The sequence below is a fragment of the Coregonus clupeaformis genome, unplaced genomic scaffold (genome assembly GCF_020615455.1).
Source record: "Coregonus clupeaformis isolate EN_2021a unplaced genomic scaffold, ASM2061545v1 scaf1245, whole genome shotgun sequence".
NCBI classification, from domain to species: Eukaryota; Metazoa; Chordata; class Actinopteri; order Salmoniformes; family Salmonidae; genus Coregonus; species Coregonus clupeaformis.
The window spans coordinates 43,430-67,314 of NW_025534699.1; the positions used below are offsets into that span (position 1 = coordinate 43,430).

General features: G+C 42.4%; 1 protein-coding gene and 1 pseudogene across 1 annotated transcript; both read left to right on the top strand.

Moving 5' to 3' along the window:
- Positions 1-192: 192 nt before the first annotated feature.
- Positions 193-3,164, top strand: LOC123486508 (zinc finger protein 239-like). The gene is made up of 2 exons (XM_045217827.1): positions 193-620; positions 3,146-3,164. Exons 1-2 carry the CDS (start codon positions 193-195, stop codon positions 3,162-3,164), a joined length of 447 nt encoding a protein of 148 aa, XP_045073762.1.
- A 902-nt stretch (positions 3,165-4,066) lies between these two features.
- On the top strand, positions 4,067-20,477 carry LOC121560671 (annotated as a pseudogene).
- The last annotated feature ends 3,408 nt before the right edge of the window (positions 20,478-23,885 follow it).

Below are 23,885 nucleotides of genomic sequence, written 5' to 3' on the forward strand. Positions count from 1 at the left end.
CTTGTACCCCGAACATGGTGTCCCAGAGGCGGGTAACAGAGCTGACCACAGGGGATAACCTCCATCCACTCTGGAAGCTCAGCCCACAACGACGACTTTGGACACTCTCTAAACCTCAGAGATCGTTCACAAGAGCAGTTAACAGGAAGAGTGGGAGGAGGGGGGAGACGTCACGCCTGCAATCAGTGCACCATGACCTTCCCAGACTCTGGCTCCCTCAAGGCCCACAAGCAAACACACAAAACAGAGAGAGGGTCGAGTACAGGGTCTGGGTCTGGGCCTCCGTACTCCTGCACCCAGTGTGGTAAAACCTTCACCCAGGCCTGCAACCTCAAGGTCCACCAGCGGGTCCACCAGGCCAAGGGACTCCACCTCTGCAGCCACTGTGGCAAGGGCTTCACCTCCTTCTCCGACCTGAAGAGGCACAAGTGCAGCCAGATGACAGACAAGCCCTACTGCTGCTCCATCTGTGGGAACAAGTTCAGTCGGCTCTGGAACCTGAAGGTGCATCAGCGTATTCACACGCAGGAGAAACCCCACCGCTGCACTATGTGTGACAAGAGATTCACGCGGGCAGACATTTTGAAAGTGCACCTGCGCACCCACACTGGGGAGAGACCGTACTGCTGTGCTGTGTGTGGACTCAGCTTCAAAAAGACTGGCCCATCTGAAGTCACACCAGCGCAAACACAGGCCGGAACTCCTGGACTGATTTTTTTATTGCTACATTTTTTTTGTCATATAGCAGACACTCTAAAAACAGAGTGACTTACAATTAGTGCATTCATCTTAGGATAGCTAGGTTTATTATTATTTTATTTGACATTGAGAACATTTCTTGTGATCAGTTGTTTATTAATAAGGACATGTTTGCTGTGATCTAGTGTACTATAAAAGAGACGTCTCTCCTATTCTTAACACTTTGCCCAGTCATATTCAATGTCAGAACTACTTTTCTAGGGGTTCTGATGCTTCTAGCCTTGATCTGTATTTTTATAACATATCTACAATATTTCACTTTTTAATGTGTATAGTATTTCCTACTATGTGTTGTCTAATGAATTCTGTAACCACTCCCTCTTCATATTGATTGGTTGATTGGAAAATGCTGTTCAAAAAGAGGACATTGTATTATCATATCTTTGTACTCCCTGATGAAGGCCATGCAGCCGAAACGCGTCAGAGTTTGTAATCTTTGTTTCCATTGAACATGTCATACAAATAAATATATTTTAGTTAATTATATTCAGATTGCCTTTATCCTCCTTTCTTTTATGATGAAAATATGAACGGTTGGAAATCTGTGTGTTGAATAAGAATTTACGCCATACATGGACGGTCTATGAATTGTCTTTCATAATGATCATGCCAACCTACCATGATTGTGTTCAAGTGCTTTTTGAAGTCTGACCAATTCATCAACCAATAAGATTTTAGCTTGCTTGATTGCTAGTTAACATTGCTAATAATAAAATTAGCTTGTGACATGTTGATAGGATGGTTCAGCATAAACAACAAAATAATAATTAACCAATCAACAACAAGTGAATATAGTCCTGTCAGAGCCAACAGTCTCAGTTCAAAACCTTAATCCTACCAAAACCTTTGGTTGAGAGTGTGAGTCCTTAAATGGAAGTGCAAGTCCAAATAAATGTTTGTAAACCAAAGGAATCCCCCCTAGATATTTTCACTAGGGCCAGGACAACACCAGTATCGTGATATTTTTTCCATGCCAAAAATGAAAACACGAAGCAGACTTAACTCTTTGGTCCTTTAAAAACCTGCTGTATGTAAAATACTGTGTGATATAGCCTGGAAGATAAATAAATGTGACTCTGGATGACAACATAATGATGTTTGTTTAGGAAGTTAACTTTGCTATAGTGTTTTGTTTCCTTATCACCACACTAGTGTTATTCCGGTTCTAATTTTCACCAAAGCAGTGGACTGTGATAGAAAAAGAGGCCTAAAAATCCCTCTTAGCACACAGCAAACAATGCTTGCTCTCTCTCACAATGGGCTTGCAGTCAATTCAAGATGGCACCTGTGGGTTGGACATGCCTCCCGACCACACCCATATCTGCAACCTTAAAGGCCGACTGCATAATAGGCCTTTATAATCCCAACACAGTGTAATAACATGGCCAAGACTAAGTACATTCAGCAACACATTATTTTCATCATTTCATTTATTTTGGGGCAACGTTTAATTTCATTTCACATTGTGCTTTCTTGGTAAAGCATGTTACAAGCTAGCTTGCTTAACATTGACAATATGGTCAAACTACCTATACTGAAAAAAATATATAAACCCAACATGTAAAGTGTTGGTCCCATGTTTCATGAGCTGAAATGAAAGATCCCAGAAATGTTCCATATGCACAAAAAGCTGACTTTAACATTTGTTTACATCCTTGTTAGTGATCATTTCTCCTTTTCCAAGGTAATCCATCCACCTGTGAGGTGTGGCATATGAAGAAGCTGATTAAACGGCATGATCATTACACAGGTGCACCTTGTGCTGGGGACAATAAAGGGCCACTCTAAAATGTGCAGTTTTGTCACACAACACAATGCCACAGATGTCTCAAGTTTTGAGGGAGTGTGAAATTGGCATGCTGACTGCAGGAATGTCCACCAGAGCTGTTGCCTGAGAAGTTAATGTTCATTTTTCTACCATAAGCCACATCTAATGTGTTTTAGAGAATTTAGCAGAACATCCAACTGGCCTGACAGCCAAAGACCATGTGTATGGCATTGTGTGGGCTAGCAGTTTGCTGATGTCAACATTGTGAACAGAGTGCCCCATGGTGGCGGTGGGGTTATGGTATGGGCAGGCATAAGCTACAAACAACGAACACAATTGCATTTTATCGATGGCAATTTGAATGCACAAAAATACGGTGACAAGATCCTGAGGCCCATTGTGAGGCCCATAAAAAAATATATATATATATCTGTATTCCCAGTCATGTGACATCCATAGATTAGGGCCTAATGAAGTTATTTCAATTGACTGATTTCCTCATATGAACTGTAACTCAGTAAAATCTTTGAAATTGTTGCATGTTGTGTTTACATTTTTTCCAAATTGATACATTTGTAATTGTCAAACATTTATTTGTTCTCATCTTTTGGTTGAAAGGGTGAAGGGTCAGTGGTGAAACATGCAACTCGGGTAACAACATTTTTTGTTTTTGGTTTCCCACTCTTAATTATGACTTAGAGGGTTATTCAAGTGAAAATTCCCAGTCTTTAAAGCAACTAGTTCAAACCTGCAGAACATAAAAACCATGACGTGAGACGTGAACTCAGTACACCTCAATTTGAACTTGTTTTTTAGGCTTCTAACTTTCCTAATGAATAACAAATGATAAATAACCAGAATTTATGTTTTAAAAACAATTAATCAACTGTTAATTCAAGTCTCAATTCAAAATCAAAATTTTATTTCGTGGCATTTTCTTTCAATCAACAAAATCTTTGATATGTGTTATCAATCAATACATAAAAACATAAAAGAACAAGTCCTTCCCAATCACTGTGAGAATAGATTGGGATCCCTGCGTCATTAAAACTAACACTGCTGGGTTTTGAATTCACAGCGAAGAGAGAGGGAGCACTAGTGGGCAGTAATATTTGATATGTGAATATACAGTATATTATATATACATCACATGCGACTCATAAGGAGACTAAGCAGTTAGCCTATTAAAATGTTTATCTGACTCCATAAAGATAATTAAAATATACACAAGACTATGGTTGAGTTACAGTAATAGGCAATGAAGAACGGTCTGAGAATGGAATTCTAAATGCAAGTGTATTTAATTAATGGATTCAGCATAAAGCTTAAGCTACAAGGCAATACTAACATAAAAAAAACCTGTAGTAAAAAAAAACTGTTATTTTGGACGCAGTATTTGCCGCATACTGCAGTTATACTGCACTCTGACTGCAATCTTTTTTCGTAAGGGCACTGCTGCAACATGACCATAAACGTTGCACCTGAAACAGCGCGGTGGATTCTGCACAAAAGCTCTAACAGGATAACTGATATAACCTAACTTTCTGTCGCCAATTGGATAGAAACCTAGTTTTGGACACGCTATTCCCTATCTAGTCCACGCCACTACCTTAGACCTGGGCCCGCATAAGGCTGAGTGTGTGGCGGGATAAATCGCTTCCGTGTAGATTTCCTGTAAATCGTTTACACAATAAATAGCCTACTACGGTAATTATCTGTATCTGAATGTTATTATAATAGCCGAATTATATTTCGAATCTTATTTACAGTAAACTTACAAAGGTTTTGTTCAAAGAAAGGTCGTCTTTTCTCTTCAGTACGATAAGGATCGTTCCAATTTAGAATGTCCCACTACCCGATCCGTAGGTTTGTTTCCGGAAGTCTTATGTTTTGGTGTTGGCTCTGTAACTAGCTAGCAAGCCAACTATCATCTCTCATTAACGCTGGTATTTATATATGTTTTTATATTTATTAGAATAGCCTCATATACAGTAACTGCTACATCTTATATCACGAAATGCTACAAAAAAAATATATTACTAGGGCAGTCACTGAGTCAGACAACAACTTCCAATAGTAGCTAGCTTTGCTAGCCTGCTAACACAGACACAAGGTTTAGTTGGCAGTATCTTTGCTGCTAACGTTAGCTTACTATCATTTTACTAGACTCGATCGCAGGACTGATTCGCCTGTACAAAAGTAGCTACACGTTACGAACTCTTAACTGTAGCTAGTTACACATAGACAGTTTGCCATGATGTCCGAAGCCACCGTAACCTTCCAGTCTCAGCTCTCCGGAGTCATGGAGACGGTATTCAAGACTGCCATGTACGAGATCACAAGGCTGGTGGAGGATAGCTTCCTGAAGGAGGTGTCCCGGAGCCGGGAGCAGGTTGAGTCGCTGAAGAAGCGGCTGCAGTGGTCAGAGAACAGACGCAGGGAGAGGGACAGAGACGGAGGCCGGACAGCGAAGTGTGCGGACTGTGGAAGAGCTGCCGAGGAGAGAAACTCTGGAACCTCACAGACAGGTATACTGCCCTACCAAACAAAAAGGCAGTAACTGCTCATAGCATGGAACTGAGAAAAATGGCTTTTATTTACCTTGGTTTCACAGTAACCTTATGCAGTTACTGCTAACATGACCCCCATTTTCTCCAAAACACAATACAATAGAGGCAGGATACTTGTCCACATGATTAAGCATGTATTTAATGTAGCAAAAATGACACTAACTCATTTTCGACCAAATGAGCAGGTACTGCCTTTTTGCTTAGTATAGAGAGATACATCTAATGACAGTCACTCTCTCTCAATTCACTTTCAATTTAAGGGGCTTTATTGGCATGGGAAACATGTATTTACATTGCCAAAGCAAGTGAAATTGATAATAAAAAATGAACAGTAAACATTACTCACAAAAGTTCCAAAATAATAAAGACATTTCAAGTGCCATATGTCTATATACAGTATTGTAATGATGTGCAAATAGTTAAAGTACAAAAGGGGAAATAAATAAACATAAATATAGGTTGTATTTACAATGGTGTTTGTTATTCACTGGTTGCCCTTTTCTTGTGGCAACAGGTCACAAATCTTGCTGCTGTGATTGCACACTGTGGTATTTCACCCAATACAGTGGGGAGAACAAGTATTTGATACACTGCCGATTTTGCAGGTTTTCCTACTTACAAAGCATGTAGAGGTCTGTAATTTTTATCATAGGTACACTTCAACCATGAGAGACGGAATCTAAAACAAAAATCCAGAAAATCACATTGTATGATTTTTAAGTAATTAATTTGCATTTTATTGCATGACATAAGTATTTGATCACCTACCAACCAGTAAGAATTCCGGCTCTCACAGACCTGTTAGTTTTTCTTTAAGAAGCCCTCCTGTTCTCCACTCATTACCTGTATTAACTGCACCTGTTTGAACTCGTTACCTGTATAAAAAGACACCTGTCCACACACTCAATCAAACAGACTCCAACCTCTCCACAATGGCCAAGACCAGAGAGCTGTGTAAGGACATCAGGGATACAATTGTAGACCTGCACAAGGCTGGGATGGGCTACAGGACAATAGGCAAGCAGCTTGGTGAGAAGGCAACAACTGTTGGCGCAATTAATAGAAAATGGAAGAAGTTCAAGATGACGGTCAATCAGCCTCGGTCTGGGGCTCCATGCAAGATCTCACCTCGTGGGGCATCAATGATCATGAGGAAGGTGAGGGATCAGCCCAGACCTACACGGCAGGACCTGGTCAATGACCTGAAAGAGCTGGGACCACAGTTTCAAAGAAAACCATTAGTAACACACTACGCCGTCATGGATTAAATTCCTGCAGCGCACGCAAGTTCCCCCTGCTCAAGCCAGCGCATGTCCAGGCCCGTCTGAAGTTTGCCAATGACCATCTGGATGATCCAGGAGGGAGGAATGGGAGAAGGTAATGTGGTCTGATGAGACAAAAATAGAGCTTTTGGTCTAAACTCCACTCGCCGTGTTTGGAGGAAGAAGAAGGATGAGTACAACCCCAAGAACACCATTCCAACCGTGAAGCATGGAGGTGGAAACATCATTCTTTGGGGATGCTTTTCTGCAAAGGGGACAGGACGACTGCACCGTATTGAGGGGAGGATGGATGGGGCCATGTATCGCAAGATCTTGGCCAACAACCTCCTTCCCTCAGTAAGAGCATTGAAGATGGGTCGTGGCTGGGTCTTCCAGCATGACAACGACCCGAAACACACAGCCAGGGCAACTAAGGAGTGGCTCCGTAAGAAGCATCTCAAGGTCCTGGAGTGGCCTAGCCAGTGTCCAGACCTGAACCCAATAGAACATCTTTGGAGGGAGCTGAAAGTCCGTATTGCCCAGCGACAGCCCCGAAACCTGAAGGATCTGGAGAAGGTCTGTATGGAGGAGTGGCCCAAAATCCCTGCTGCAGTGTGTGCAAACCTGGTCAAGACTTACAGGAAACATATGATCTCTGTAATTGCAAACAAAGGTTTCTGTACCAAATATTAAGTTCTGCTTTTCTGATGTATCAAATACTTATGTCATGCAATAAAATGCAAATTAATTACTTAAAAATCATACAATGTGATTTTCTGGATTTTTGTTTTAGATTCCGTCTCTCACAGTTGAAGTGTACCTATGATAAAAATTACAGACCTCTACATGCTTTGTAAGTAGGAAAACCTGCAAATTCGGCAGTGTATCAAATACTTGTTCTCCCCACTGTAGATATGGGAGTTGATCAAAATTGGATTTGTTTTCGAATTCTTTGTGGGTCTGTGTAATCTGAGGGAAATATGTGTCTCCAATATGGTCATACATTTGGCAGGAAGTTAGGAAGTGCAGCTCAGTTTCCACCTCATTCTGTGTGCAAGGCTATGCTCACTGAGTCTGTACATAGTCAAAGATTTCCTTCATTTTGGGTCAGTCACAGTGGTGAGGTATTCTGCCACGCTGTACTCTCTGTTTAGGGCCAAATACCTTTCTAGTTTGCTCAGTTTTTTTGTACATTCTTTCCAATATGTAGAGTAATTATCTTTTTTTTTTTCTCATGGTTTGGTTGGGTCTAATTGTGTTGTTGTTGTCCTGGGGCTCTGTGGGGTCTGTGTTGGACTCTTCTCCAGGTTCATTTCTCTGTAGGCGATGGCTTTGTTAAGGAAGGTTTGGGAATCGCTTCCTTTTAGGTGGTTGTAGAATTTAACAGCTCTTTTCTGGATTTTGATAATTAGCGGGTATCGGCCTAATTCTGCTTTGCATGCATTATTTGGTGTTTTACGTTGTACACTGAGGATATTTTTGCAGAATTCTGCTTGCAGAGTCTCAATTTGGTGTTTGTCCCATTTTGTGAATTCTTCTCACAACCATAAAGGGCAATGGGTTCTATAACTGATTCAAATCTTTTTTGCCAGATCTTTATTGGTATGTCTAATTTTATGTTCCTTTTGATGGCATAGAAGGCCCTTCTTGCCTTGTCTCTCAGATCGTTCACAGATTTGTGGAAGTTACCTGTGGCGCTGATGTTTAGGCCCGAGGTATGTATAGTTTTTTGTGTGCACTAGGGCAACGGTGTCTAGATGGAATTTGGATTTGTGGTCCTGGCAACTGGACCTTTTTGGAACACCATTATTTTTGTCTTACTGAGATTTACTGTCAGGGCCCAGGTCTGACAGAATCTGTGCAGAAGATCTAGGTGCTGCTGTAGGCCCTCCTTGGTTGGGGACAGAAGCACCAGATCATCCGCAAACAGTAGATATTTGACTTCAGATTCTAGTAGGGGTGAGGCCGGGTGCTGCAGACTGTTCTAGTGCCCTCGCCAATTCGTATATATATATATATATGTTTAAGAGGTGGGGCTTAAGCTGCATCCCTGTCTCACCCCCGGGCCCTGTGGAAAGAAATGTGTTTTTTGCCAATTTTAACCGCACACTTGTTGTTTGTGTACATGGATTTTATAATGTCGTATGTTTTTCCCCCAACCCCACTTTCCATCAATTTGTATAGCAGACCCTCATGCCAAATTGAGTCAAGCTTTTTTGAAATCAAGAAAGCATGAGAAGCCTTTGCCTTGGTTTTGGGTTGTTTGTTTGTTTGTCAATTAGGGTGTGCAGGGTGAATATGTGGTCGGTCGTACGGTAATTTGGGAAAAAGACAATTTGACATTTGCTCAGTACATTTTTTTCGCTGAGGAAATGTACGAGTCTGCTGTTAATGATAATGCAGAGGATTTTCCCAAGGTTGCTGTTGACGCATATCCCACGGTAGTTATTGGGGTCAAATTTGTCTCCACTTTTGTGGATTGGGGTGATCAGTCCTTGGTTCCAAATATTGGGGAATATGCCAGAGCAGAGGATGATGGTAAAGAGTTTAAGAATAGCCAATTGGAATTTGTGGTCTGTATATTTTACAGACCATCAACCCCACAGGCCTTTTTGGGTTGGAGGGTTTGTAATTTGTCCTGTAGTTCATTCAACGTAATTTGAGAATCCAGAGGGTTCTAGTAGTCTATAATAGTTGATTCTAATATTTTTATTTGATCATGTATATGTTTTTGCTGTTTGTTCTTTGTGATAGGGCCAAAAAGATTGGAGAAGTGGTTGATCCATACATCTCCGTTTTGGATAGATAACTCTTCGTGTTGTTGTTTGTTTAGTTTTCCAATTTTCCCAGAAGTGGTTAGATTCTATGGATTATTTTTGCATAAATTGTTTATTTTTATTTTTATTATTATAATTTTTTTATACTGGCCCCCGTGGGAATCGAACCCACAACCCTGGCATTGCAAACGCAATGCTCTACCAACTGAGCTACGTCCCTGCCGGCCATTCCCTCCCCTACCCTGGACGACGCTGGGCCAATTGTGCGCCGCCCCATGGGTCTCCCGGTCGCGGCCGGCTACGACAGAGCCTGGATTCGAACCAGGATCTCTAGTGGCACAGCTATTCTTCTCGGGATTCTTCAATTACATTGAGCTGATTTCTGACTTGCTGTTCTTTCTTTTTCCGTAGTGCATTTCTGTATTGTTTTAGTGATTCACCATAGTGAAGGCATAGGCTCAGGTTTTCTGGGTCTCTATGTTTTTGGGTGGATAGCTTTCTCAATTTCTTTTAGGTTTTTGCGTTCTTCATCAAACCATTTGTCATTGTTGTAAATTTTCTAAGGTTGTCTGCTTGATATTTTTTGATTTGATAGGGAAGCTGAGAGGTCAAATATACTGTTTAGGTTTTCTACTGCCAAGTTTACACCTTCACTATTACAGTGAAACATTTTGTCCAGGAAATTGTTTAGAAGGGATTGTTTTTGATGTTGCCAAATAAAATAAAATAAAAAGAAAATATAGTGTTTGGGTAGATTTCCACACTACTTTCCTTCCATCAATAGCATGTCTTATTCAGTTCCTTTGGCTTTGATGCCTCATGATTGAGCATAGCTCTGTTCAAGTAGTGTGATTTTGCTGTGATCTGATAGGGGTATCAGTGTATTGACTGTGAACGCAATAAGAGACTCTGGTTTGAGGTCAGTGATAAAGTAGTCTACATTACTACTGCCAAGACATGAGCTATATGTGTACCTGCCGTAGGAGTCCCCTGGAAGCCTACCATTGACTATGTACATACCCAGCGTCCGACAGAGCTGCAGGAGTTGTGACCCGTTTTTGTTGGTTATGTTGTCGTAGTTGTGTCTAGGGGGCATATGGGGGAGGGGAATGCTGTCACCTCCAGTTAGGTGTTTGTCCCCCTGTGTGCCTAGGGTGTCAGGTTCTTGTCCAGTTTTGGCATACAGGTCACCACAGGCTAGTATTTGTATTTATTAGGGATCCCCATTAGCAGCAGCTACTCTTCCTGGGATCCAAACATATTAAAGCACTTACATTACATATAAAACAAAATATAAAAGTACATCATATGACATTATTACACCACTACCTATCTACAATACAAAATGTTTAATACCACCATACAACAATATCACAATGTGTGCGTATGCATGTGTCTCTTCACAGTCCCCGTTGTTCCATAATTTTTTACATCTGATTCTACTGCTTGCATCAGTTACCTGATGTGGAATATAGTTCCTTGTAGTCATGGCTCTATGTAGTACTCTGCGCCTCCCGTAGTCTGTTCTGGACTTGGGGACTGTGAAGAGACCTCTGGTGGCATGTCTTGTGGGGTATGCATGAGTTTCCGAGCTGTGTGATAGTAGTTTAAACAGACAGCTCGGTACATTCAGCTTGTCAACACCTCTTACAAAAACAAGCAGTGATGAAGTCAATCTCTCTTCCACTCTGAGCCATGAGACTGACATGCATGTCATTAATGTTAGCTCTCAGTGCATTTTTAAGGGCCAGCCGTGCTGCCCTGTTCTGAGCCAACTGCAATTTTCTCAAGTCCCTCTTTGTGGCACCTGACCACACTACAGTAGTCTAGGTGCCACAAAACTAGGGCCTGTAGGACCTGCCTTGTTGATAGTGCTGTTAAGAAGGCAGAGCAGCGCTAATTATGGACATACAGTGGGGAAAAAAAAGTATTTAGTCAGCCACCAATTGTGCAAGTTCTCCCACGTAAAAAGATGAGGCCTGTAATTTTCATCATAGGTACACATCAACTATGACAGACAAAATGAGGAGAAAAAATTCAGAAAATCACATTGTAGGATTTTCAATGAATTTATTTGCAAATTATGGTGGAAAATAAGTATTTGGTCAATAACAAAAGTTTCTCAATACTTTGTTATATACCCTTTGTTGGCAATGACACAGGTCAAACGTTTTCTATAAGTCTTCCAAGGTTTTCACACACTGTTGCTGGTATTTTGGCCCATTCCTCCATGCAGATCTCCTCTAGAGCAGTGATGTTTTTGGGGCTGTCGCTGGGCAACACGGACTTTCAACTCCCTCCAAAGATTTTCTATGGGGTTGAGATCTGGAGACTGGCTAGAGCCACTCCAGGACCTTGAAATGCTTCTTACAAAGCCACTCCTTCGTTGCCGAGCGGTGTGTTTGTGAACATTGTCATGCTGAAAGACACAGCCACATTTCATCTTCAATGCCCTTGCTGATGGAAGGAGGTTTTCACTCAAAAATCTCATGATACATGGCCCCATTCATTCTTTCCTTTACACGGATCAGTCGTCCTGGTCCCTTTGCAGAAAAAACAGCCCCAAAGCATGATGTTTCCACCCCCATGCTTCACAGTAGGTATGGTGTTCTTTGGATGCAACTCAGCATTCTTTGTCCTCCAAACACGACGAGTTGAGTTTTTACCAAAAAGTTATATTTTGGTTTCATCTGACCATATGACATTCTCCCAATCCTCTTCTGGATCATCCAAATGCACTCTAGCAAACTTCAGACGGGCCTGGACATGTACTGGCTTAAGCAGGGGGACACATCTGGCACTGCAGGATTTGAGTCCCTGGCGGCGTAGTGTGTTACTGATGGTAGGCTTTGTTACTTTGGTCCCAGCTCTCTGCAGGTCATTCACTAGGTCCCCCCGTGTGGTTCTGGGATTTTTGCTCACCGTTCTTGTGATCATTTTGACCCCACGGGGTGAGATCTTGCGTGGAGCCCCAGATCAAGGGAGATTATCAGTGGTCTTGTGTGTCTTCCATTTCTAATAATTGCTCCCACAGTTGATTTCTTCAAACCAAGCTGCTTACCTATTGCGGATTCAGTCTTCCCAGCCTGGTGCAGGTCTACAATTTTGTTTCTGGTGTCCTTTGACAGCTCTTTGGTCTTGGCCATAGTGGAGTTTGGAGTGTGACTGTTTGAGGTTGTGGACAGGTGTCTTTTATACTGATAACAAGTTCAAACAGGTGCCATTAATACAGGTAACGAGTGGAGGACAGAGGAGCCTCTTAAAGAAGAAGTTACAGGTCTGTGAGAGGCAGAAATATTGCTTGTTTGTAGGTGACCAAATACTTATTTTCCACCATAATTTACAAATAAATTCATTAAAAATCCTACAATGTGATTTTCTGGATTTCTTTTTCTCAATTTGTCTTTCATAGTTGACGTGTACCTATGATGAAAATTACAGGCCTCTCTCATCTTTTTAAGTGGGAGAACTTGCGCAATTGGTGGCTGACTAAATACTTTTTTTCCCCACTGTACTTCTCCCCATCTTAGCTACAATATGCTTTGACCATGACAGTCTACAATCCAGGGTTACTCCAAGCAGTTTAGTCTCCTCAACTTGCTCAATTTCCACATTATTCATTACGAGATGTAGTTGAGGTTTAGGGTTTAGTGAATGATTTGACCCAAATACAATGCTTTTAGTTTTGGAAATATTCAGGATTAATTTATTCCTTGCCACCCATTCTGAAACTAACTGCAACTCTTTGTTAAGTGTTGCAGTTATTTCAGTTGCTGTAGTAGCTGATGTGTACAGTGTTGAGTCATCCACATACATAGACACACTGGCTTTACTCAAAGCGTTAGTAAAGATGAAAAAAAGCAAGGGGCTTAGACAGCTGCCCTGGGGAATTCCTGATTCTACCTGGATTATGTTTGAGAGGCTTCCATTAAAGAACACCCTCTGTGTTCTGTTAGACAAGTAACTCTTTATCCACATTATAGCAGGGGGTGTAAAGCCATAACAAGTTTTTCCAGCAGCAGACTATGATTGGTAATGTCAAAAGCCGCACTGAAGTCTAACAAAACAGCCCCCACAATATTTGTATCATCAATTTCTCTCAGCCAATCATCAGTCATTTGTGTAAGTGCTGTGCTTGTTGAATGTCCTTCTCTATAAGCATGCTGAAAGTTTGTTGTCAATTTCTTTAAGGAATTCAAAATTACAATGCTTATCTTTCATAATTTGGTCAGATATACTTGGATGTTGTAGTGTCAGCAATTGTTGCTGGCATGTCATGCCTAAGTTTGCTAATCTTGCCAATTAAACAATTATTAAAGTAGTTGGCAATATCAGTTGGTTTTGTGATGAATGAGACATCTGATTCAATAAATGATGGAGCTGAGTTTGCCTTCTTTCCCAAATGTTCATTTAAGATGCTCCAAAGCTTTTTTACTATCATTCTTTGTCATTAATCCTTGTGTTGTTTCTTTTTTTATTCAGTTTAATCACATGATTTCTCAATTTGCAATCGTTTGCCAATTGGTTGTGCAGCCAGACTTATTTGCCATTCCTTTTTGCCTCATCCCTCTCAACCATACAATTTTTCAATTCCTCATCAATCCACGGGGATTTAACAGTTTTTACAGTCATTTTCTTATTGGGTGCATGCTTTTTAGTAACTGGAATAAGCAATTTCATAAATGTGTCCAAGTGCAGTGTCTGTTTGCTCCTCATTACCCACCATGGACCAACAAATATTCTTTACATCAACAACCTAGGAATCACTGGGTCTGGAAATGGGCCTGGGCCTGAAATGGATCTCTGTCACCTCCAGGTAGGTGTTTATCCCCCTGTGTGGGTTCTTGTCCAGTTCAGGCATTTAGGTCCCACTATTACATGTCCCTGGGCCTGGAAATTGTTGGTCTCCCCCTTCTAGGATGGAGAAGCTGTCATTGTTAAAGTATGGGGATTCTATTGGGGGGATATAGGTAGCATACATGAGTACATCTTTCTCTGAAATAATTTCCTTATTCATTTCTAGCCAGATGTAAAAATATTCCTGTTTTGACTAATTTAATAGAGTGAGTTAGGTCTGCTCTATACCAAATTAGCATACCCCCTAGTCTGTATTTCCAATTTCTTTGAGGAAGTCTGGGTTCCTGCTCTTTAGGCCAAAGGCAGATGACCTCAGACCTTGTACAGTTGAAGTCGGAAGTTTACATACACCTTAGCCAAATACATTTAAACTCAGTTTTTCACAATTCCTGACATTTAATCCTAGTAAAAGTCCCTGTCTTAGGTCAGCTAGGATCACCCACTTTATTTTAAGAATGTGAAATGTCAGAATAATAGTAGAGAGGGATTTATTTCAGCTTTTATTTCTTTCATCACATTCCCAGTGGGTCAGAAGTTTACATACACTCAATTAGTATTTGGTAGCATTGCCTATAAATTGTTTAACTTGGGTCAAGCGTTTCGGTAGCCTTCCACAAGCTTCCCACAATAAGTTGGGTGAATTTTGGCCCATTCCTCCTGACAGAGCTGGTGTAACTGAGTCAGGTTTGTAGGCCTCCTTGCTCGCACGCGCTTTTTCATTTCTGCCCACTAATGTTCTATAGGATTGAGGTCAGGGCTTTGTGATGGCCACTCCAATACCTTAACTTTGTTGTCCTTAAGCCATTTTGCCACAACTTTGGAAGTATACTTGGGGTCATTGTCCATTTGGAAGACCCATTTGCGACCAGGCTTTAACTTCCTGACTGATGTCTTGAGATGTTGCTTCAATATATCCACATAATTTTCCTTCCTCATGATGCCATCTATTTTGTGAAGTGCACCAGTCCCTCCTGCAGCAAAGCACCCCCCACAGCATGATGCTGCCACCCCGTGCTTCACGGTTGGATAGTGTTCTTCAGCTTGCAAGCATCCCCCTTTTTCCTCCAAACATAACAATGGTCATTATGGCCAAACAGTTCTATTTTTGTTTCATCAGACCAGGGAACATTTCTCCAAAAAGAAAGATTTTTGTCCCCATGTGCAGTTGCAAACCGTAGTCTGGCCTTTTTATGGCGGTTTTGGAGCAGTGTCTTCTTCCGAACTGAGCGGCCTTTCAGATTATGTCGATATAGGACTCGTTTTACTGTGGATATAGATACATTTGTACCTGTTTCCTCCAGCATCTTCACAAGGTCCTTTGCTGTTGTCTCTAGGAGACAGAACGTGTCTCCTTCCTGAGCGGTATGACGGCTTCGTGGTCCCATGGTGTTTATACTTGCGTACTATTGTTTGTACAGATGAACGTAGTACCTTCAGGTGTTTGGAAATTGCTCCCAAGGATGAACCAGACTTGTGGAGGTATACAAATCTTTTCTGAGGTCTTGGCTGATTTATTTTCATGATGTCAAGCAGAGGCACTGAGTTTGAAGGTAGGCCTTGAAATACATCCACAGGTACACCTCCAATTGACTCAAATGATGTCAATTAGCCTATCAGATGCTTCTAAAGCTATGACATCATTTTCTGGAAATTTCCAAGCTGTTTAAAGGCACAGTCAACTTAGTGTATTGTAAACTTCTGACCCACTGGAATTGTGATACAGTGAATTATAAGTGAAATAATCTCTGTAAACATTTGTTGGAAAAATGACTTGTGTCATGCACAAAGTAAATGTCCCAATCGACTTGCCAAAACTATAGTTTGTTAACAAGAAATTTGTTCAGTGGTTGAAAAACAGGTTTTAATGACTCCAACCTAAGTGTATGTAAACTTCCGACTTCAACTGTATATTCCAGGATGAGATAGTACAAGCTTTGTGTTCCATAGTGTCTAGTGTTGTTTTTGTGTGGTTTAGGCCCGGACCATCACAGTAGGTGTGAGAAGAGAATGTTGAGCATCTGACTCTTAGGTCGCAGGATGGTGATTGGGCGGGTATAATAGTGTTGGGCCTGTTGCTCTGCTCACGTTCTGGGTCTCTCTCGCTCTCTCTCTCTCATGTCCATTGCTCGTGTTTCTTGGCTCAAGCAGGTCTCTTCTTCTTATTGGTGTCCTTTAGTAGTGGTTTCTTTGCAGCAATTTGACCATGAAGGCCTGATTCACACAGTCCCCTCTGAACAGTTGATGCTGAGATGTGTCTGTTACTTGAACTCTGTGAGGCTATTTTATTTGGGCTGCAATTTCTGAGGCTGGTAACTCTAATGAACTTATCCTCTGCAGCAGAGGTAACTCTGGGTCTTCCATTCCTGTGGCGGTCCTCATGAGGGCCAATTTTTCATCATGGTCCTCTGTAGCTCAGCTGGTAGAGCACGGCGCTTGTACGCAAGTTAGTGGGTTCGATCCCCGGGACCACCCATACACAAAAAAATAAATGTATGCACGCATGACTAAGTCGCTTTGGATAAAAGCGTCTGCTAAATGGCATATTATTTATTATTATCATAGCGCTTGATGGTTTTTGCGACTGCATTGAAGAAACTTTCAAAGTTCTTGAAATGTTCAGCATTGACTGACCTTCATGTCTTAAAGTAATGATGAACTGTCGTTTCTCTTTGCTTATTTGAACTGTTCTTGACATAATATGGATTTGGTCATTTACCAAATAGGGCTATCTTCTGTACACCCCCCCTACCTTGTCACAACACAACTGATTGGCTCAAACGCATTAAGAAGGAAAGACATTCCACAAGAACAATTAACAGGCACACCTGTTAATTGAAATGCATTCCAGGTGACTACCTCCATGAAGCTGGTTGAGAGAATGCCAAGAGTGTGCAAAGCTGTCATCAAGGCAAAGGGTGGCTATTTGAAGAATCTCAAATATAAAATATATATTGATTTGTTTAACACCTTTGGTTACTACATTATTCCATATGTGTTATTTCATAGTTTTGATGTCTTCACTATTATTCTACAATGTAGAAAATAGTTTTAAAAATTTGAAAAACCCTTGAATGAGTAGGTGTGTCCACATTTTTGACTGGTAGTGTAAGTATTCAGACCCTTTGCTATGAGACTCTAAATTGAGCTCCGGTGCATCCTGTTTCCATTGATCATCCTTGATGTTTCTACAACTTGATTGGAGTCCACCTGTGGTAAATTAAATTAATTGGACATGATTTGGAAAGGCACACACCTGTCTATGTAAGGTCCCACAGTTGACAGTGCATGTCAGAGCAAAAAACTAGCCATGAGGTTGAAGGAATTGTTTGTAGAGCTCCGAGACAGGGTGTGTCGAGGCACAGATCTGGGGAAGGGAACCAAAAATATTTCTGCAGCATTGAAGGTCCCCATGAACACAGTGGCCTCCATCATTCTTAAATGGAAGAAGTTTAGAACCACCAAGACTCTTCCTAGAGCTGGCCGCCTGGCCAAACTGAGCAATCGGGGGAGAAGGGCTTGGTCAGGGAGGTGACCAAGAACCCGATGGTCACTCTGACAGAGCTCCAGTTCCTCTGTGAAGATGGGAAAACCTTCAAGAAGGACAACCATCTCTGCAGCACTCCACCAATCAGGCCTTTATGGTAGTGGCCAGACAGAAGCCACTTCTCAGTAAAAGGCACATTACAGCCCGCTTGGAGTTTGCCAAAAGGCACCTAAAGGACTCTGACCATGAGAAACAAGATTCTCTGGTCTGAGTGAAACCAAGATTGAACTCTTTGGAGTGAATGCCGTGCGTCACGTCTGGAGGAAGCCTGGCACCATCCCTACGGTGAAGCATGGTGGTGGCATATCATGCTGTGGGGATGGTTTTCAGCGGCAGGGACTGGAACTAGTCACGGGGGAAAGATGAACGGAGCCAAGTACAGAATCCTTGATGAAAACCTGTGATCAGGACCTCAGACTGGGGCGAAGGTTCACCTTCCAACAGAACAATGACCGTAGCACACAGCCAAGACAACGCAGGAGTGGCTTCCGGACAAGTCTCTGAATGTCCTTGAGTGGCCCAGCCAGAGCCCGGACTTGAACCCGATCTAACATCTCCGAAGAGACCTGAAAATAGCTGTGCATCGGCGCTCCCCATCACACCTGACAGACTTGAGGGATCTGTAGAGAAGAATGGGGGAAACTCCCCAAATACAGGTGTACCAAGCTTGCAGCATCATACCCAAGAATACTCTAGGCTGAAATCGCTGCCAAAGGTGCTTCAACAAAGTACTTAGTACAGGGTCTGAATACTTATAAATGTGATATTTTAGTTTTTTATTTTCAATACATTTGCAAACATTTCTAAACCTGATGTTGCTTTGTCATTATGGGGTGTTGTGTGTAGATGTAATCTATTTTAGAATAAAGCTGTAACGTAGCAAAATGTGGGAAAAAGTCAAGGGATCTGAATACTTTCGAATGGAGGAATCACTCTGAAGTGCGGCTGCTGTAATGTGTACCTTCCAGATTTTGGTGAACACTGATCAGTTGAATTGGTGGTAAGATGCTTTATTTCCTTCATCTGCACTGATACGAGGAGACTACATTATTCACAATTCAGCTTTCACCTTTCCTTAAGATACATTTTTCTCTTTGTTTACCTGTGGCCAGATGCAGAGAGGGAGCTTGGCCTGAAGCAGAGAAGGTTCCAGGGGAGGAGTGGAGCAGCTGTGGGGCCGTGGCAGAGGAAGCAGCCTCGCATGATCTGGAGGAGGCCGAGGCCACCAGCCCTAGGAGTACCTCTGAGGTAGCTGGGGATGGACTAAACACCAGTGTTACAGAACCTTCAGATAAAAATTTATTGTGTAGAACAGATTAGAACTTATTGTCTGTCAGGAGGAGTAGGGGACCGTCATGTCCACTCTATTCATTCACTGTCAGTTTATCCATCATTTAGTCTGAATCGACTCATTAATTTCCTCTGGCAGTCCCACAGAGGTCAGAGGTCAGAAGCAGGACAGCCTGCTGAAAAGGAGGCTCTCCCCAACACTGAACTACGGGAGAGATGGGCCGGCTGCCTGGACGGTGAGTTGAGAGTTTACAACAAACATAACAGACCATCTTTATGATGATGAGAATGAAAAAGGAAAGTAGCTTCTAATATGTTGTCATTGGTATCATAACAAATCCAACTTGAAACTTTAAGTTCACATTTAGCATTAGTTACTCTACTACAGTTTCTACTATTACCAATGCCTCTATTGCTAATGCTTCTAATACCTCATGGCTCCTGTGTTCTTCAGGGGCCGATGGTTTTGGACGTCTCGGGGCCCAGTAAGAGTTTCAGTGAGCAGGAGCTGCAGCGGTGCCGGATGACTGGGGATCCGGTCTAGACCAGGGGCCTGAACACCGGGTCCCGGGGAGCCCAGGGGACCCCACTGACCCTCTCTACCGCCCTCGTTAAGCATGGAGGAACGGGGGGCTTTGAGAAGTCTGGTTCGGCGGTGGTGGTGGTGGCGACCATATTCTAGACATGGAAGGGCTGGATAGGCTTCCTGGTTCCTCGTCTCGTCTGGGGCGCTGAGCTGCGGAGCTGCGGGTCACTGGCAGGTGAACCTGGTGGGGGTCTGAGGGGAGACCATCACCATTGCTCCCACATGACCGGCCCCCATCAGAGCATGAGGGGGCGGGTGGGGTCCAGCACCGGTCCCCCCATCTGGAGGTGGGACCTGAACTGCCTGTTGATCAACGAGGAGGGGTACCCTGAACACGGTGTTCCGGACATGGGTAGCAGAGCTGGCCAAAGGGGTCTAACCTCCATCCACTCTGGAAGCTCAGCCCCACAACAACAAAACAGAGAGCCTGTTGGTGCCGCTGATGACTTTGGACACTCTCTAAACCTGAGAGATCGTTCACAAGAGCAGGTAACCGGAGGAGGGGGAGCGTCACGCCTGCAATCAATGCACAATGACCTTCCCAGACTCTGGTTCCCTAAGGCCCACAAGGAGAAACACAAAACTGGGAGATGGTCGGGTTTAGGGCCAGGGCGTCTGTGCTCCCGGCGCAGTGCGGTAAGACCTTCACCCAGGCCTGCAACCTCCAAGGTCCACCATGCCGGGGACTCCACCTCTGCAGAATTGCGGCAAGGGCTTCACCTCCTTCTCCGACCTGAAGAGGCACAAATGCAGCCAGACGACAGACAAGCCCTACTGCTGCTCCCTCTGCGGGAACAAGTTCAGTCGGCTCTGGAACCTCAAGCTGCATCAGCGCATTCACGCGCAGGAGAAACCCCCACCGCTGCACCATGTGTGACAAGAGCTTCACACGGGCAGACATTTTGAAGGTGCACAAGCGCACCCACACTGGGGAGAGACCGTACTGCTGTGCTGTGTGTGGACTCCGCTTCAAACAACTGAACCATCTGAAGTCACACCAGCACAAACACAGGCCGAATCTCGTGGACTGGTGGTGGTCTAGAAAACAACTATTTTTTGTTTAGTTTTTAATTTGACATTGAGAACATTTATTTTTTTGGGTGATCAATTGTTTATTAATAAGGACATTGAAAATATGAACTGTTGGAAATCTAACCCTGTGTTGAATAAGAATGTATGTCTTAAATTATAGACTGTCTATGAATTGTCTGTCATAATGACCATGCCAACCTAACAAACATTTGAATATGGGGCATTCATGTGCTTATGGGATATCGTAAGTCTGCCATGATTGTGTTCAAGTGCTTTTGAAGTCCGAACAATTCTTCAACCAATAAACATTTAGCTAGTTAACGTTGCTAATAAAAGTTAGCTTGCTTAACATTGACAATATTGTCAAACTAGCTACATTATCCTAATTGATAGACTTTTCTGTAAAGAATTTGATTTTTTTGTCATGTTTTTGGTTGAAAAGGTGAAGGTAAACGTCACACCTTGGGTAACAATATTTTTTCAGCGTTTTCTACTTCTAATTACGACCTGGAGGGTCATTCAAGTCCAAGCGCAGATTTTTACATAAAAAATAAAAACATTTTTAATGCATCTATACCGAACAAAAATAAACAACAATTTCATTGATTTTACTGAGTTAGTTCATATGAAGATATCAGGTAAGTTATATAAATTAATTAAGCCCTAGTATATGGATTTCACAACTGGGAATACAGATATGCATCTGTTGGTCACAGATACCTTAAAAAAAATGGGCCTCACAATGGTCCTCAGGATCTCATGGTATTTTTGTGCATTCAAATTTCCTTAGATAAAATGCAAATGTGTTCGTTGTCTGTAGCCTATGCCTGCCCATACCGTAACCCCACCATGGGGCACTCTGTTTGACAAAACTCCACATTTAATCAGCTTCTTGATATGCCACACCTGTCAGGTTGATGGATTATCTTGGCAAAGGAGAAATGTTCACTAACAGGGATGTAAACAAATTTGTTCACAATATATGAGAAATGCGCTTTTTGTGCGTATGGAACATTTCTGGTTATTTTATTTCAGCTCATGAAACATGGGACCAACACTATACATGTTGAGTTTATATTTTTTGTTCAGTGTAGTTCAAAACGCAACATAAAAACCATGGCGTGAGCGTAAACACAGTACACCTACATTCAAACTTGTTTAGGTTATAACTTTCCTAATGAATAACAAATGCCGAATAACCAGAATTGATGTTTTAAATACAAATAACCAACTCAATTCAAGTCAACAACTTGTAAAAACATTTTTACACTTAGCGGCGTCATTCTCTTGCAGCATGATTCTTCCACACAACAAAATCAGCCCCAAATGTTTAGACAACAAAAGCTTTGACTCTTGTAATCAATACATAAAATAACAAGTCCTTCCAAAGCACTGTGAGAATAGATTGGGATCCCTGCTTGATAAAACTAACATGGCTGGGTTTTGATTCACAGCAAATAGAAAGCCGATATAAGGGAATAGTTATTTCTATACACCCTATTCCCTATACAGTGAGAAATAAGGATTTGATCCCCTGCTGATTTTGTACATTTGTCCACTGACAAAATGTTTTATCAGTCTATAATTTTTAATGGTAGGTTTATTTGAACAGTGAGAGACAGAATAACAACAACAAAATCCCAGAAAAAGCATGTCAAAAATGTTAAATTGATTTGCATTTTAATGAGGGAAATAAGTATTTGACCCCATCTCCAATCAGAAAGATTTCTGGCTCCCAGGTGTCTTTTATACAGGTAACGAGCTGAGATTAGGAGCACACTCTTAAAGGGAGTGTTACTAATCTCAGCTTGTTCCCTGTATAAAGACACCTATCCACAAGCAATCAATCAGATAGATTCCAAACTCTCCCACCATGGCCAAGACCAAAGAGCTCTCCAAGGATGTCAGGGACAAGATTGTAACCTACACAAGGCTGGAATGGGCTACAAGACCATCGCCAAGCAGCTTGGTGAGAAGGTGACAACAGTTGGTGAGATTATTCGCAAATGGAAGAAACACCAAATAACTGTTAATCTCCCTTGGCCTGGGGCTCCATGCAAGATCTCACCTCGTGGAGTTGCAATGATCATGAGAGCGGTGAGGAATAGCCCCAGAACTACACGGGAGGATCTTGTCCAATGATCTCAAGGCAGCTGGGACCATAGTCACCAAGAAAACAATTGGTAACACACTACGCGTGAAGGACTGAAATCCTGCAGCGCCCGCAAGGTCCCCCCTGCTCAAGAAAGCACATATAAGGCATGTCTGAAGTTTGCCAATGAACATCTGAATGATTCAGAGGAGAACTGGGTGAAAGTGTTGTGGTCAGATGAGACCAAAATCGAGCTCTTTGGCATCAGCTCAGCTCGCCGTGTTTGGAGGAGGAGGAATGCTGCCTATGACCCCAAGAACACCATCCCCCACCGTCAAACATGGAGGTGGAAACATTATGCTTTGGGGGTGTTTTTTCTGCTAGGACAGGACAACTTCACCGCATCAAATGGACAATGGGCGGGGCCATGTGCCGTCAAATCTTGGTGAGAACCTCCTTCCCTCAGCTAGGGCATTGAAAATGGGTTGTGGATGGGTATTCCAGCATGACAATGGCCCAAAACACACAGCAACAAAGGAGTGGCTCAGAAGAAGCACATTAAGGTCCTGGAGTGGCCCTAGCCAGTCTCCAGACCTTAATCCCCATAGAAAATCTGTGGAGGTAGCTGAAGGTTCGGTTGCCAAAGCGTCAGGCTCGAAACCTTAATGACTTGGAGAAGATCTGCAAGAGAGTGGGACAAAATCCCTCCTGAGATGTGTGCAAACCTGGTGGCCAACTACAAAAGCGTCTGACCTCTGTGATTGCCAACAAGGGTTTTTGCCACTAAGTCGTGGTTTGCAGAGGGGTCAAATACTTATTTCCCTCATTAAAATGCAAATCAATTTATAACATTTTTGACATGCGTTTTTCTGGATTTTTTTGTTGTTATTCTGTCTCTCACTGTTCAAATAAACCTACCATTAAAATTATAGACTGATCATGTCTTTGTCAGTGGGCAAATGTACAAAATCAGCAGGGGATCAAATACTTTTTTTCCCTCACTGGATAGTGTACTACTTTACAAGGGCCTGACACTATCTGGTCCAAAGTAGTGCACTATATAGGGAATAGGGTGCCATTTAAACTCGTCCCCTCCCTATCTGTGTTTGTGTATGGTCTTCAGGTGTTTCTTCAGATGGCCAGTCTGTTTGAAGCACTTGCCACCCTCAGAGCAGGTGTGGGGCTTCTCCCCTGTGTGGACCAGTTTGTGGCTCTTCAGATTATTGTAATCCAGAAATCCCTTCCCGCAGTATGAGCACCAGTGTCTCTTCTCCCCGTTGTGCCACATCAGGTGAACATTCAGCTCCACACGCCTCTTGAACCGCTTCACACAGAGGAACAGGCAAAT